We start from the raw sequence: 16822 nt of genomic DNA, 5'->3' as shown, positions 1-16822 counted from the left end.
GATAGACTTTGTGTTTCCTAGGAGGGATCTCCCACGATGAGTCTTGATTGACTCTGTGTTTCTTAGGAAGGGCTCCCACGATGAGTCTTTTGACTCTATGGAGGCCTAAATAATAATAATGAAAAGGTCCAGTACCATCAATGGGAGGTACCTCCACCACAAACAGGAGCCTCACATAGAGTAGCATACTATGGGTACTGTAATGTAGGTTGCTTCTTTGTGTATACACGTGTCTACTCCAGATGAAGATCTTAAGATGAAGGTTGAAATGTTGAGAATTTGGTTAATTTTAATTAAAAATATTACTTCAATTTTTTCATGATAAACACCGATCACTATGTAACAGTGGAGACAAGGAATCTTGGCTCTTGCTTTCATGCATATCATTGAGCAGGCATGTGCCTTGGTATTCAAGTTACCATCTGCTTCACCATCAGGCAAACTTTTTTCATATCCTGGAGTCCATGTTTATTTTATTTTGAATAAATCACTAAACAGCAGAATAATAGGTTTTATGCAGGTTTGGTTCATTAGTACACTAATTTTTAAGACTGGTCAAAGGTTAAGATTAATATAATCAACAGCTATTTTAGCCTGTTTTTGTTTAGGAGTGTCCCTTATGTTTAATACATTGGCTAACATAACTCAAAAGGGGTATATATATATAATTTAGGACATTACGGGCGAGTGTAGAAAGCAATTATGGCAGAATAAAAAATGTTGAAAAATTATGTACATACCTTGATTTTGGTTTAAAGATGCCTTCTAAATCCAAGCTCTTGTGGAAGGAGGGGGAAAGAGAGGGAAAGAACATGGGGATGTACTTGGGACACTTCTTATTTCCCGTGTCCCAAGTACATCCCCATGTTCTTTCCCTCTCTTCCCCCCCCCCTTCCACAAGAGCTTGGATTTAGAAGGCATCTTTAAACCAAAATCAAGGTATGTACATAATTTTTCAACATTTTTTATTCTGCCATAATTGCCTTCTACACTCGCCCGTAATGTCCTAAATTATATATATATACCCCTTTTGAGTTATGTTAGCCAATGTATTAAACATAAGGGACACTCCTAAACAAAAACAGGCTAAAATAGCCGTTAATTATATTAATAGTGTTTTAGAGGAGTAGCATGGGAATTTCCCAGAAATTATACTTAAAAGGTTAAGATATTTGTGCATTTTTTCTCCTCACTTTAGGCCTTCAGAAAGGTAGGTCGTAATATGACAGATAAAGAAAATCACCTGCTGCTAGTATATGCCCTTAATGCTTGTACTTCTTTCAGCATAATTCTACTAGCAGATTTTGGTTTTGATATGGCTGAACTAAGGTTACAAGGCAGTGAATGAGTTAGTATTCATGTTTCTATTTTGAACAATTTCAGATGCAAAATAATGTATGTCACTTTAAAGAGCCTCTGAAGCTCAGTTGGTACAGATGAGTCTTTTAGTTGAAAAGACCTGGGTTCAAATATCATCTACTATTAATATGAGGAACCTTGATCAGATCTTTTCAATCAAATGATGAATTGGCCAGTCACAGATGGAGGTAGAGGGTTTCCTCTCATAAACTAATTTTATTTATTTTTTTGCTACCCAAAACAGGCAATTCTGCATAACAGTGCAAACATATAGTTATGCAGACATAAAATACTTATCCCCTACAGGGATGCAGCAGAGGAATGGCAAGCCAGCTGCATGATATTGCCTAAAACTCCCTAATCAGGGTACTTAACCTGTCATGGATGGATGGATGGATGGATGAATGTCATTTTAAGTTAAAGAAATACTGAAAAAAAAGATACCTTTTTAAATGAAGATCTTTGTTTTTTAAATGTCGAAAGGTTTTACCACATATTTCACATGCATGCTTTGGATCCTGATGAATGAGCATGTGCTTGGTAATATCAGATTTCTCACATCCTCTACAGTATTAAAAAAAAAAAAAAAGTAATAATTAATCAAAATCTATTAATATAGACAATGTATTTAAATACCTTCAATATTAATAAGCTATAGTAAATTAGTGTTACAAAAATCAGACATACTCATATTGAAGTTTAATGCAGAAAAGCACAAATCTAAAGATAATAATTTCTAGCTAATAAATTATTATACCAATATTTCATCCTAGTCACCAAGTCATATTCCCAGGTACAAAGAATATAACTAAGTATGGCAATGTGGGCACACTAGTAAGAAGACAAACACAGACTCAGTAAGAAACAGAGGATCCTACAGTCCCAACTGGCATCCTCTATGGGAGTAGTGATGGAAACTCACTGATCATCTCAAAATAAGTCTTCCATATTTTAGGTAAAGTGATGCAGCCAAATTTGTTCAGATTTGATAAGTGCTGCAATCGTGTGGCAGATTCTAGGAATGATCTGTCGAATTTATATCTGTTCCTGTATAAGAGGATTTTTTTTTTTTTTTAATCATACTGTGGATACAAATCACTGGATCCAACAGAAAAAACAAAATACAAATATACAAAAAGAGATATAAATCAGAGAGTAATCCTGAAATATTCTACAGCATTCATTTAATCTGAATAAATTCAGCTGCCACACTTGACAAAAAACATCGAAGCCTATTACTTTGAGACTGTCAGCAGGTTTCCATTATTTCACACATAGACGCTACAAAAGTGGACTGAAAAGTTATTATTATTATCATTACTCAGGTCTCCTTGGAGTCAATAGACTCATCATGGCAGGTCCTTTCTAGGAAACATAAAGTCTACCACACCGATCCTTAAACTCATTGACCATTCTTGCTCTCTCTCTCTCTCTCTCAGACAATGCATTCCACAGTTCCACCATCCTCCAAGCAAAGAAACCACTACTAACAGCTTCCTTTCATAACTTCCAGGGATGGCCCCTTATCATTAATCCATTCTGCTGCTCTACCATGTGAAAGAACTACCCAGTGTCAACCCTGTAACTGCCTCTCAACAGTTCAAACGTCTCGAACTTTTCACCTCTCTCCTTCTGTGCACCAAACTCTGCAGTTCACATTCCCTCAGCCGATTCTCATAACTAACTTGTACAGTCCTGAAACCATCTTTGTTATCTGCCACTACACCCTTTCCACAGTTAATTTATCTCTTTCAAATCCTGGGAAACAAATTTGAGAACAACACTCTAGTGTGGTCTGATCAGAGTCATACAACGGAATGATAAGTATTCTATCTCTGCAGGACGGCATCCTTCTCAGTATTGCAGCAATCCTCTGGGTTACCTTCACCACCTTTGCAATATGCTCCCTGAATTTCAGTTTTCTATCAATCATCACACCCAGATCTCTTATGTCCCCTACTTCCTCCAGTACAGCTCCTCCAATCGAGTATGTAACCTCCATTTATAGATCCCAAATTTCAAGACTTTACATGTTGCTGCAATAAACCAATAACCCCATTAATTTGCCCATCTATCTAGTTTATTCAAATCCTCTTGCAGGGCCCAGATCTCCACTATTACTGATGACCTTTCCCAGCTTCACATCATCTGCAAACAACTGAGTATCCCCTTGTAATCCATTGACAATGTCATTAACATAAAGGTTGAACAATACTGGTCCCAGTACTGAGCCCCCTGGAACCCCACTTGTAACCTTCTGCTTCTTGTGATACTGCCCCACCATACACAACTCTCTGATACCCATTAGACAGTGAATATTAAATCCAGTTGAACTAACACTACATTTTAACCCATGTAGTACAACTTAAATATCAGCTTATCATGTGGCACCCTGTCAAATGCCTTCACAAAATCCAAAAAAATGGCAACATATGCCTTTTTCTCATTAACTGCTCTTGTCACATTATAATAACTAAAGCAAGAGTGCCCCTTAACAAATCCATGTTGATTCTCACAGATAACATTACCCTCATCTGCTCAATGCTGTATACAGCCCTCACTAATATTTCCAAGACCTTAACAAGTACTGATGACACACAAACTGGTCTATAATTAGACACTTCCAGTCTGCTACTGCCCTTATGCAATGGCACTATCTTACCTTCCTTCCATTCCTTCAGTACCTTTCCCACAGCCAAACTATTATCATATCACTTGATATCCTCACAGCTTCCTTTCTTCCTCCGTTGACCTGACACACAAGAGTCAGGTCAACGGAGCTGTCAGTTCTTTAGCACATTCTCTCAAAACCAGTGGTTAAATACCATCCAGTGCCACAGCTTTACTGACATCCTGAGTACTCAGTATTTGGAACACACTCTCCTGTTGCACCTCTAAACCCTGAACCTGTCCTATACCTCTAGTATTAAAAAAATCTTCTCCAGGATGAAATACTCCAATAAAGTGCTCATTGAACAATTCCACTATGTCCTCTGCATCAGTCACTCTATTCTCATTTTTATCACACAATGTCATTCTCCAACAATCACTTTTCCTTCTAATAGACACATAATAGCTAAAAAATTCCATAGGATTTTCTTTGGATCTTATTGCAAATCTCTTCTCATATTCCAGTTTTGTCTTCCTCACCATACTAGTTAGTCTCCTGGCCTGAGTCTCATATTCTTCATGCATCTGCTCTCCACCCCTCTCCTTATATCTCTTCCATAATCTCTTTTTCACCTGCAAATCCATGTTTGATATTGTTTGTCACCCATTTTACACCAAACTGTGTTCGCTTCTTCACTTGTGGAATACAGCTTACTGTTGCTGATAACAAATATTCCTTCACAATTTCCCAAGCACTACAATGACAAAAGGAATTTATAATTTCAAAATTATTTTTATTTTTCAACATAATCTCCCTTAAGACTAACACATTTATTCCAGCAATGCTCCAACACTATTATCCCAACCCTGTAGTGGCTCTCAGTACGATCTGCAAAATACCCCTCTACAGCTGAAATCAGCTCTTGATTCGAAAAAAAAAAAAGTTGATCAGCAAGGACAAGTTTTAGTTTTGGGAAGAGATACAATAGAAGTGAGAGCAAGTCAAATCTGGGGAATAGGGTGGATGTTCCAACAATTCATAGTGCAGATCCCTTAATTTCCCCATTGCCAAAACACCTTCTGGGACAGGTGCTTTGTCCTGATGAAAGATGATTTTTTTCTTCTGCAAACCAGGTCTTTCCTCACGAATGTTTTCATCTAGTCTGGTTAAAAGATCGGAATAATATTCCCTGGTTATTGTTTTGCCCTTTTCAAGATAATTAATAAACAAAATGCCTTTAGCATCCCAAAACACCAATGCCACGACCTTTTCTACTGATGAAACAGACTTTGTCTTCTTTGGCGCTGAACAACTGGCTTCTGTTCACTGTTTTGTCATGTCATGCACATACAATGCAGTACGAGTGCATTTTTGATCTGCTGTGAGCAAGTGTAGCACCCATCTTGTGCAAATGAAATTGCAAATGAAAAGCTTTTCATTTGCAATTCTTCATGCCAAATATATCCTACATTTTTTTTTGAATTGCCTATAGTCTCAGCAATTTCACACGCTTTGACTCACTAGTCATCCAATACCATATCATGCACTTGATCAAAGATTTCTGATGTTGTTACACTTCTTTGATGTCCTTGAAGTGGATGATCTTCAAGGCTGGTACAACCACATTTAAACTCGGCAGCCCAATTCTTAAATGTCAAAAAATAAGGAGAAGAGTGCCCATAAACGTTTATGGACTACGAATGAATTTCTTTTGGGGTTAAACCTTCTTTTAGAAAGAATTTTGTAACTGCACTATACTCAATTTTATCCATTTCAAGGGATACAGACAACACTTTTGCTTCAGGCAGGTGTATAAAACAATCTACTTGATAGAATGACTTGCAATTTCACATGGATGCTAATGACAGATGTACCAACTTAGAAAAAAAAAATCTTGCCAATAGTGTTGCCATCTGTGGTCGAGACCGAGAACTTTTCAGACCACCCTTGAAGTTAGCCTGTAGCAACCTGTCTTTCTTACTTAGTGTTTACCTTCCTACTAGTATAGGGTTCCCATTTGTCCCATTTTTTTATAAAAATGTCCCTAGTTAATTCCAAAAGTCCGCTTTTTTAAGTATCCTTCAGGAAAAAAATGGATAAATGGATTTTATCTAGTTTTTAGTACCAATTTCTATTACAATGTTGATAATAATAAATTTTATTTATTTATTATTTATAATAATAATCATTAGTATTATAAATAATATAACTAACTAATAATAACTAATAGTAACTAATGTTGATATTATTTTTTCCCATGCATCTGTTATAACTTAATTGATCAATACTTTGTGTGTTATAATTTTTATTGTTTTCTACCCTATAATGCCAAAAAGTGCAGTATTAATGATAATATTAGAAGAGAATTTCCTTTCATTAAAGGTGTAGATCAGGGGTCGGCAACCTGCGGCTCGCGAGCCACATGCGGCTCTTTGGATGTGAAGCTGCAGCTCTTTAGTTCCATACGCAAATATTATTTATTTTATCAAAAAAAAAAATTTAACAATCGTTCTGAATCGATTAACGAGGATTAGGCACCGATTCTATCTCTCAGCCACTTGTACTCGCTTTTCACCGCACCCCTCCCCCATGACACGCATCGTCACTGTTCAGTCCGTCGGAAGCTCTCGAATGATGCCGTTGTCGGATGTTTCTATGTAGGTTTTAATTCACTTTCGACGCAAGACAATTTGGTGTCTTCACCAGTGCTTTGGCTGTGACGTAAAGTTTGTTGTTTCAAGTAAAAGAGTTAGAAGCGAATTATCTTCTCAAAGTTATGTATGAACATATATATATATAATAATAATAAAAAAACCGAAGTAAAGGTAGGTAACATAATAAGTATTATATTTTTAAAATACATATTATACATATTTTTTTCCAAATAAGATACCTAACTACTTTTTTGAAGTCAATAAGAATTGTCAAAAAAGAAACAAAGTACTACTGTTGGATATTACTGTGAAAGTGTTTTTATTAAAATATATATTTAATAAATTACCTATTTTATTATTTATCTATTTTATAGCTTTTATTATTTAAAAATTAGCGTTAAAATAATAATTATAAGTGTAAGTACCTATAAATTGTTATTTAATAAACCTATTTTCGAACTCTGAGGATCAAAGTAGGTAGGTATTTGCAGTTTTAGATTGTTTATATGTTTGGCAATTTTCATTGATTTCGGCATAGCTGGGCATAACACCTTTACTCGTAAACTAAGTATCTAATATTTGCCAAAATTAAAAAAAAAAACTAAATTGTGCAGACTGCGCCGTGATAAACACGTTCTGACAAGTCTGTTCATGCCAGTCGGCGATCACCGCACACGGGAGGCGACCACAGATGCGACGAAACTATGTACTTATAGTCAATTAGTATGTGAGAGAGTGAGACAAACAGTGTTTCGTGTCTAAATTATTTATTTTAATAATTAAATTATTAGAGAATTATTTATTTTATTTAGGTAGGTATTTTTAATTGGGAAATATCGTTGTAAAATGTTTTTTGATAAATTATATTTCATTATGCCCAGCTTCTCGTATGTATTTACTTAGGTATACATTGACATAGTAAATAATTGCAAAACTTGTCATCTGCTGTTTTGGATACCTAAATAATAATTTTAAAAATTCTTTATTACAGCTTCACCGCAAGCATGGCATCTACAAAAAAAAAGAGAAGAACTGAAGAAGAGCATCGAGAATTCAATCGGGATTGGACGGAGTCGTTCGCTTTTACATGCAACTCAGATGGCCTTCCGACTTGTCTCGTTTGCCACGAAAAACTCGCACACAATAAGAAATCAAATTTAGAGAGACACTTCACTAAAAAACATACTCAGTTTGCTAGTAAATATCCAGCCGGCGAAGAACGAAAAAAAGCTGTCGACGAGATCCAAAAACAAAAACAGCAATCAAGTTCCATGTTAAGTAACTGGACGCAATCTACAAGTAATGTTAATCTGGCAAGCTTCGCGGTATCACTAGAAATTGCAAAAAAAGGCAACCCATTCACAGATGGTGAGTATGTCAAAGATTGCTTCATACGTGCATCTGAAGAACTGTTTCATGATTTCAAAAACAAACCAGAAATCTTGAAAAAAATCAAAGATTTTTTTCAAGCTAAAATCTTTGATTTTAGCTTGAAAAATCCGCTAAAACAGTACAAGATAGAATAGCTAAAATGTCTTCAAATGTAACATATTTGCAGGTGGAAGATATTCAACCTTCTTCTGCCTTATCACTTGCTATAGATGAGTCTTGCGACATAAAAGACACGGCACAAGTTGCCCTTTTTGTCAGGTATATGTCTTCCCAAGGTCCAAAAGAAGAACTTCTAGGATTGCTACCGCTCTCGGGACAAACTAGAGGGGAAGATATAGCGAATGCCGTGCAAAAATGCCTTGAAGACAATAAGATCGATTTAAATAAAATCGTTTCAATAGCAACTGATGGAGCCAGAAGTATGACAGGAAAAAATAAAGGGGCAACAACGATTCTTCAGAGCAAAATAAACCACGAAATTATTACGTTTCACTGCATAATACACCAAGAAGCGCTTTGTGCCCAAACATTTCCGGCCGAAATAGTTGAGGTCATGAATTTGGTAATCAAGATTGTTAACAGCATCTTGTCAAAAGCACTCTACCATCGTCAGTTTAAAGAATTCTAAACGAAATGGAGACTCAGTATTCCGACCTCCTTCTTCACAATAAAGTGCGATGGCTTTCCAAAGGTAAGGTATTGAAACGTTTTGCTTTGTGCTTGAATGAAATAAATACATTCCTAAATGAAAAAGACATTAATCACTCTGAATTAGAGAACAACAAATGGTTGCAAAAATTTTACTTTATGGTGGATATCACAGCGAAATTAAATGAGCTGAATCTAAAACTGCAAGGAAAGGGAAACCCAGCCTATGTTTTGGTAGAAGAATTGGTTTGTTTTGAAGAAAAATTAATTCTTTTTGCAGAAGATATTCAGAGCGGTAAATTACTTCATTTTCAATTTCTAAAGCAATATCGCAATAAAACCAGTGCAACTGTTGACACGAATTACTTCAGCACAGTTATAAAAAAAATTAAAGATGAATTTGCTGACAGATTTGAGCAATTCAAAACCAACAAAACCACTCTAGCATTCATAGTAAATCCTCTCAACACAAATAGTAACGAAATCCACATTGAGCCATTTGGAATTGATACTGGATCTCTAGAAATGCAATTGATCGATTTAAAAAGTAAAGCTTTGTGGAGTGGAAAATTTACACAGTTGAAAAGCAAGTTGGAAGAGTTGGAGGTCCAGAAATGTATGTACGTAATGCAACAAAAGTGGACAGCTTTAAAAGAAATGCCGCGAGTTGAGGCACTTATATTCGACGCATGGAATAGTCTTCCAGATTGCTACAGTGAGGTGAAGAAGTTGGCATTTGGAGTGCTGACTATCTTCGGATCGACATATTCGTGCGAGCAAGTGTTCTCTTGCATGAATATAATTAAAAGTAAAGTAAGAAGCCAACTAACAAATGAAAATTTAGAGTCGTGTTTGAAACTTAAAACAACAAGTAATGAGCCAAATTTATCCAAACTTTCTAAAACCATGCAAAGCCAACGCTCCCATTGAATTTGTTTGCTCAAATGTATGTTATTGTTTTTTTTATTTTAAGTACAAGTTACATTGTTTAGTAAAGTTTAAATTTTCTACTTGAATAACCATGCAAAGCCATCGCTCCCATTGAATTTGTTTGCTCAATTGTTTGTTATTGAAGTACAAGTTAGTGTTGTAAATAAATGTTTAATTGTTTTAATTTTTTACTTAAATAATAAGTAATTATCTAATAATGCCATATATATATTATCTAATTTGTTGTGAAAAACACTACTTATATATGAATAAATAGATATTTTTTCTTATGAATAAATAGATTAGTTTTTTTTTTTTATCAAAAAACTTTATTTATGCGAGTACTATTTATTGTTGGCAAGAAAAAATTTTGTGGCTCTTTAAAAACTTTGAAATTTTGTAAATTGTAATTTTTGACTCTTCCGACTCAAAAGGTTGCCGACCCCGGGTGTAGATGAAAATGTGGAATGTACTTTATGTAACTGTAAATTTTGCATTTTGCATGGTGGTTGGTCAGATGTAGTCAACCACGTGAATAGAAGTAATTTTTTAATTGTGAAAACCAAGAGTGAAAGGGAAAAAGAGTTATCACTGGCAGCGCAGGAAGCAACCTTCATGTATCACACAGTGGTGCATAACCACAGCTTTAATGGACTGCACAACAACCATTGTAAAAAAATTTTAAACGATAAATTCAGGTGTTCACAAATAAAGTGCAAGGCAATAATAACCACTGTTATTGTGCCATTAGCGACAAAGCAGATTGAGGAAGAGCTAAAAGAAGTTTGTTTTATATCAGTACTAACTGATTCATCAAATCACTTTGACATGAAATTAGTGCCTCTGGTCATTAGATACTATCTTCCAGAAAAAGGTGTGAAGGTGAATGTGTTGGAGTTTGTTAATTCAGGTGGTAAAACTTCAGAACTTTTATTTTCTTATGTGTTGGAAGTGTTACAGAAGTTAGACCTTTGAAAAAGGTTATTGCTATATTAGCAGATAATACAAATACAAACTTTGGTGGAAAGAAGAGAAATGGAAAGAATAATTTGTACTTCAAAATGCAAGAAAACACTGTGAACAATTTAATTGGAATTGGTTGCCCTGAACATGTGATATATAATGCTGTGCAGACTGCTTCGGATTACTTACCTATCGATCTTCAGTTAATAATTAACAAGATTTACCAACATTTCCACATATATTGTGTACGAGATGAGGAACTTAAATCATTTTGTGAATTCACAAACACAGAGTAAAAAACTGTTTTGAGTAGCAGCAAGAAAGATGGCTCTCTCTTTTGGCTGCAATCCAGAGGGTTATTAACATGGTTCCTTTACTGAAGTCATATTTTCTTTTTATTGACAAATGTCTTATCAGTCTCAAAAATTTCTTTGAAAATCCACTTTCAATTACGCTCCTGCATTTCCTTACCAGCCAGTTAAAAATCTTTTATGATACCATTAAATGTATTGAAAAGCAAGATATAACAGTAATTGAAGTGAAGGATGAAACAAACAAACTGGTGGAAAGGTTAAATTTAGGAAGGCAGAAAAGTTTCTTACAATTGCTGTGAGAAAACAGTTGCAAGAATTGGAAAAAGAAGGACACATGACATTTGGAAAGTTTGAAAGCTATGCAGTAGATATTCAGGAGTGGTGTACACCATTTCTCACACCTCTTCAGTCTATGGGCTGGATTAATTTGAAGGGAAAAGATCCTGTGACTTGGAAGAACATACAAGAAAGCTACATATTCATGCAGAAAGTGTCACCAAGTTTTACTGTGAATGAAGAGGACTTATTCGATGAGTCTGTATGTGCGAAAAAAAATTGTGAAAGCAAATTTGAAGTGTGGAGTGAACAGACGGATCAATGTGTCAGTGATAAATGGAATGTTTGCTCATTTTACAAAGCAGGGTATAAATTCTGGGAGTATTAAATGACTAGTTAGTTTTCATTTAGCACTGCCAGGAACTAATGTTGAATGTGTTTTTTCATTCATAAATGCACTGTGGACACATGAAAAAAAAAAAAAAAACAGGCTTAAAATTGAGACAGTAAAAGCTTTAATCATTGTAAAGACATATTTTAAGAATTTCTCTTGTGCTGAGTTCTATGATCAAATATCGAAAGAAAAAAAAATTCTTGAACAGGTCCATAAATCTAATAAATAAATTTTTCTAATTAAATATGTTTGTGATTAATAATCCATTCATTTTTGAAATTATGGATTTTACGTCGTTACTGCATTGCAGTAACGCAGCTTGTCTTGTATATTTATGTATGCTTCAGATGATGATCTTGATATTTAGATCAAAACGTCAGGATAATAAAAAGAGGTTGCTGTAGAGCAGCTTGTCTTGTATAATTATGTATGCTCCAGATGATGATCTTGATATGAAGATCGAAACGTTGGATATGGATCTTGATATGAAGATCGAAACTAAAAGAAAGTGATTATTAATCACTTTCTTTTAGTGTTACCATGTGACACTAAAAGAAAGTGATTAATAATCTTTTTTTTAAAGTGGATTTAATGTTAATGTATGTTTATAGCAGTATTTAATCTAAAGTGCAACATATATAATAGTTATATTTTTGGTTTTCTTAATTTTTAACATGTCCCATTTTTTTTAGAAAATGTCCCAGGTTTTTTAAGTAAAAATTTCAGAATGTCCCACATTTTAGTAAAACATTATGGGAAACCCTACACTAGTATGATAGTGAACCAAGATGCCTTGGTGACCAAGGTAAAACACTAGCATAGAAATTTATTAACTAAATAAATTTATCAACATAATATAGCAAGTGCTTATATTCTTAAGGAGCGCCTTAAAACACTAAAATACTTAAACTACTTTTACACTAAAACACTTAAAATACTTTTCCTGTGATTTATATGAATAAAAATTAAAACATTGATGCATATTCAGATGTATCATGAGGAAGTTCTTTGTGTTGTCTGCTTGTTAAAGCTAAAATTTTCTCAGAACATAAATTTACATGTGACATTATTATTATTAAGAGAGACCATCAGGCAGGCAGGGACTCATCGAGGGAGATCACATACTACACATCCACCAGATATCATACTTATTCTTGAATTCATTCACATTGCTTACACTCACAACATCCGAGAGCAATCCAGTCCAATCACGCACCACCCTATGAGGAAAAAATCCAGCCATCATCCCCTACTTAGAATCATTCATTCTCAGCTTCCAAGAATGTCCTCTTATCCTTTCCCCACTGTCCATAAATTGAAAAATTCCATCAATTGAAATCCTGTATGACCCTTTCAGAAGTTTACAAGTCTCAATCATATCATCCCCTCTTTCTCCTGTTTGCTAGTGTCTGTGGTCTACAAATTCTCAATCATTATTTCACAATCCTGATATAACTTTCAACACTCTCTCCACTATATCAGAATCACAACAGAAACCAGGGGACAAGACCAATGCACAATAGTGAAAGTGAGGTCTTATCAAGAACTTCTACAGAGACAAAATGACATCCTTATCTTTATATGTGAATGATTGTTTCAGCACTGCAATTATCTTTTGAGTTGTTTGCAATCTTTGCTATGTGGCTCCTGAACTTCAACTTCGTATCTACTAACACTCTAAGATACCTAGCCTCATCAGTTTCTTCTATCATAATCCCACCAATATAATTGGCCAGCCTAGTTGGCTGAGTGGTTAGCATGTCTGCTCTCCAGGCAAAAGGCTGCAGGTTTAAATCCCGCTGTGGGAATGGATGTTTGTGATTTGTTAAAATAGTGGTTGTGGTCGGCAGTATATTGCGCTGGTGTAGATGAAGGTAGTCGCAGTTAGTGAAAAAGAGCTATAGAGCAGATGCCTTCATTCGATGAGTCTTTGGACTCCCTGGAGGTTTTATGTAATAATAATAATATAATATTGAATACCTAATCACACCATGGTGAATGACTTTAGATATACTGACAACATTTTCCCATGTCCACAATTCCAGCCTATTCAAATCATTCTGCAAGTACCGAATTTCATTTCTGATTACCCTACCTTTCTTTGAATCATCATCAATATATGTGTTGCTTGTCAAATCCTTCCCAATATCATTAATATACAGATTGAATAACAGAGAACCAAGGACTGATCCTTGTGGTACATCACTAGTTACCTTAAATCTTGCAGACTCACATCTCTCATATACCACTTTTTGATATCTGTCAGTCAGCCATCCTCTAATCCATGCTAATATTCTATAATCCAAGCTCATATTTGACAATTTATTCAACAGTCTACCATGCTGTATTCAGTCAAAAGCTTAGCAAAACCCAAAAGTATCGTAGTGTATCCATTTCCCTCGTCTAGTTCAATGGTAACATTGTTATAGAATGTGAGCAAGTTGCTAAAATATGACCTTCCCTTAATAAACCCATGTTTCTCATTGTAAGGTAGAGATTCACTGTTAACCCATTTCTGAATGGAAATCCTAACAAATTTTTCCAAAATCTTCACCACTCCTAAGATACTAATTAGTTAATAGTTGGATACATGGTCTTTGCACCAATCTTGTGCAAAGGAATTACTATACATTCTTTCCATTCCTGTAGAATCTTCCCTGTTCTGAGACTGATATTAAACTATCTGGTCAAAGGAATAGCCAATTCAGCTGAACACTCTTTTAGCACATGTGCTGATATCCCCTCCATCCCTATTGCTGACTTGTTATTTAGTTTGTGCAGCAGCTAATATCTCATCCTCATACATCTGAGTTTCTTCATCCAGTGATTAGGTAGCAGTGAGCACAATGTTGTGTATACCAAGTTGATAGCTTTTAACAAAATGGGCACTCATTAGTTGAACAATCTCTTCTGCATCTGTTGCTCTCATCTTCATTTAGAAGAGTTATTCTTTAATATTCATTCTTTCTTTTACTTGCAGCATTTCGACAGAATTCTTGTGGGTTGTCTTTAGTTTGTAGAACCAGTTTCTTTTTATACTTGGACTTTGGTTTCTGTACAAGAGTTGTGACTATTCTAGCACGCTGCTTTTAATTTTCATAATTGACATCATCCTTATGCACACAGTATTCCTTCGACATTATCCTTTTCTTAGGAATCTCTTGTTTCATAAGATTACACATCCACTTGACTCCTACCCTATTTATTCTTCAAACTCTATGGGTACATTCTGATATCGCATCATTTAAGTATTGTTGAAGTATTCCTGTGCACTGTCAATATTCTTTCAATCCAGCAACCAATCCCATTCCACTGAACTCAGTATTCTCCTCAGTTGGTTCATAATTTCCTACTTTGTAGTTCAAGCATGTAACCTTTCCTGAATGCAACACTCATAAACTTAGTCACTTTCCAAATGAGTACTACATGATCACTGTCACCAACCAGAAGCAGAATGATTGTCTTGAACTTAAACGCCTTCTGATACTATAATCAAATCTAAGTGTTTGACCTCAAGTTCCTCCTGTCATTGGTGCTTGAGGCAATTGTCCACAACAGCTCAATAGATTGATTTTCATTCTTCTCATGAGATTCTACTTGTTACCCAGTGAGTATTTAGATAATTAAAGTTTCCCCATTATGATTAATCTTTTCTATTTGGTGAAGCATTTCTTCATCATTAGCAACTGATCCACCAGGTCTGTAACAGCACACCACTATGTAAATGATCTTGTTAGATGTCACCTCACACTAGATGGCTTCAAACTCACTGCTACATGAAATACTGTTAGTAGTAGTACTATAATCAGAGGTCACAACTAACGTGATTCAAGTCATTTGATGTTATTAGTATGCCATCTCCTCTCCTGTCTTCTCTATCCTTCCTAAAAATACTACACCCTTTACATTCAATACCAGTTAGTATGTCTGATTCTGATAGCAGGTCTCACTAATGACTACAATCTTAGGTACCAACATATTGACCAAGGCAACAAACTCTACCCCTTTGTTTCTGATACTCCTAGCATTCGTGTAGAGACATAATAATCTATTGCATGTTCTTTTGTATACTCTTGTCTGCAGTCTCCATGACACAGTTGGACAACTTGCAGAGTCTCCATGACACAGTTGGACAACTTGCAGAATCTCCATTCTTCTCTGGTGCATTATACATGTAGACATCTTTACATATGGTTGGAGGGCAAGAACTGGACGAACACAAAGTCAAAATCGTTCTCTCCTCGTCAACATTTCCATGATAAAGCCCATTCCTCATTAACACAGTTATATAACATTCACTCTTGCATTCTCATTCTCACCATTTCTCTCTTTATAATTTAGTTTCCCCTGACTTTCTGCGTTAGATCTCAAACCAGTTATTCGTTTTTCAAGATTCTTGATACCAAATACATTCAGGTGTAGGCCATCTCTCTTATACAAATTCAATCTTCCCTCAAACTCAATCCACACATCCAAAAACTTGTCCATTCCTTCTACACAGCCTATGCATCGAAAGTTTGCCAGCATAGCCCTTCCTCTTAATCGAGGTAATATACTGTCAGTTTCACTTTCTCACCCTTCGCTCTCACTTCTTCCAATGACCCTTTCACATCTTGTATCATACTGAAGTCAATGCTAGTTAAGTCATTACTACCTAGTACAATTAAGATCTCATTTACTTTTCTTTTCAGTTTTTGAATTGCTTCCTTTACATTCTTAATGTTCGCTCCAGAAAAACTCGAAGTTATAACTTGCTCATCAATAGCATGTTTTATTATAGAGTTACCAAACCAAATAACATCTTTCTTTTTATAAACAATGTCACTTACCTGATTTACATTACTTCCTGACTTACCTGTTTCATGGCTTTGTTGTTTCTTATTTTGATGCTTATTCTTTTCCTCCCTATGTTCATTTAAGCACCACTCGACTTTTTTGTGATTCCCCCCATCATCTCTCTCTGATGATCTGCTTTAATTTTGCTATTTTGGAGGTTAATTTAATTTCCATAACCTTCTCCATATCTCCAATAACCTCATTAGCAGGGTTAGGCTTCTTGTTCTTGACTGCACCATTTTCTTTTTAGCATTACGTTTCTTGTGCATTTTTGGCGGCATTTTAAACTTATACTTATTATTGAACCATCTTAATAAAATATGTTATAAAATACTAAAATCTACACTAATAAACTATAAAACACTAATTTTCTAGGGGAAAAATACAATAAAACAGACAAAAATCACCAACCAATCACAATGTATCCTCGAACCAATATCATATA

General features: G+C 35.1%; 1 protein-coding gene across 4 annotated transcripts in view; it reads right to left on the bottom strand.

The window, feature by feature from the left end:
* The window catches only part of LOC150102833 (uncharacterized), a 630466-nt gene that overhangs the window by 159161 nt on the left and 454483 nt on the right, over positions 1-16822 (bottom strand). For all 4 annotated transcript variants that reach the window (XM_090398795.1, XM_090398798.1, XM_090398796.1 and 1 more), the window contains one exon: positions 1804-1923. In XM_090398795.1, coding sequence (XP_090254921.1) covers positions 1804-1923 — 120 coding nt within the window. The remainder of the gene's footprint in view (positions 1-1803; positions 1924-16822) is intronic.

This window comes from Typopeltis vanoorti, chromosome 10 (assembly GCF_054136105.1).
Source record: "Typopeltis vanoorti isolate ZY-2024b chromosome 10, IOZ_Tvanoo_1.0, whole genome shotgun sequence".
NCBI lineage: Eukaryota > Metazoa > Arthropoda > Arachnida > Uropygi > Thelyphonidae > Typopeltis > Typopeltis vanoorti.
Note: the sequence above shows the minus strand (reverse complement) of the source record. Positions and strands in the feature narration are given on the sequence as shown.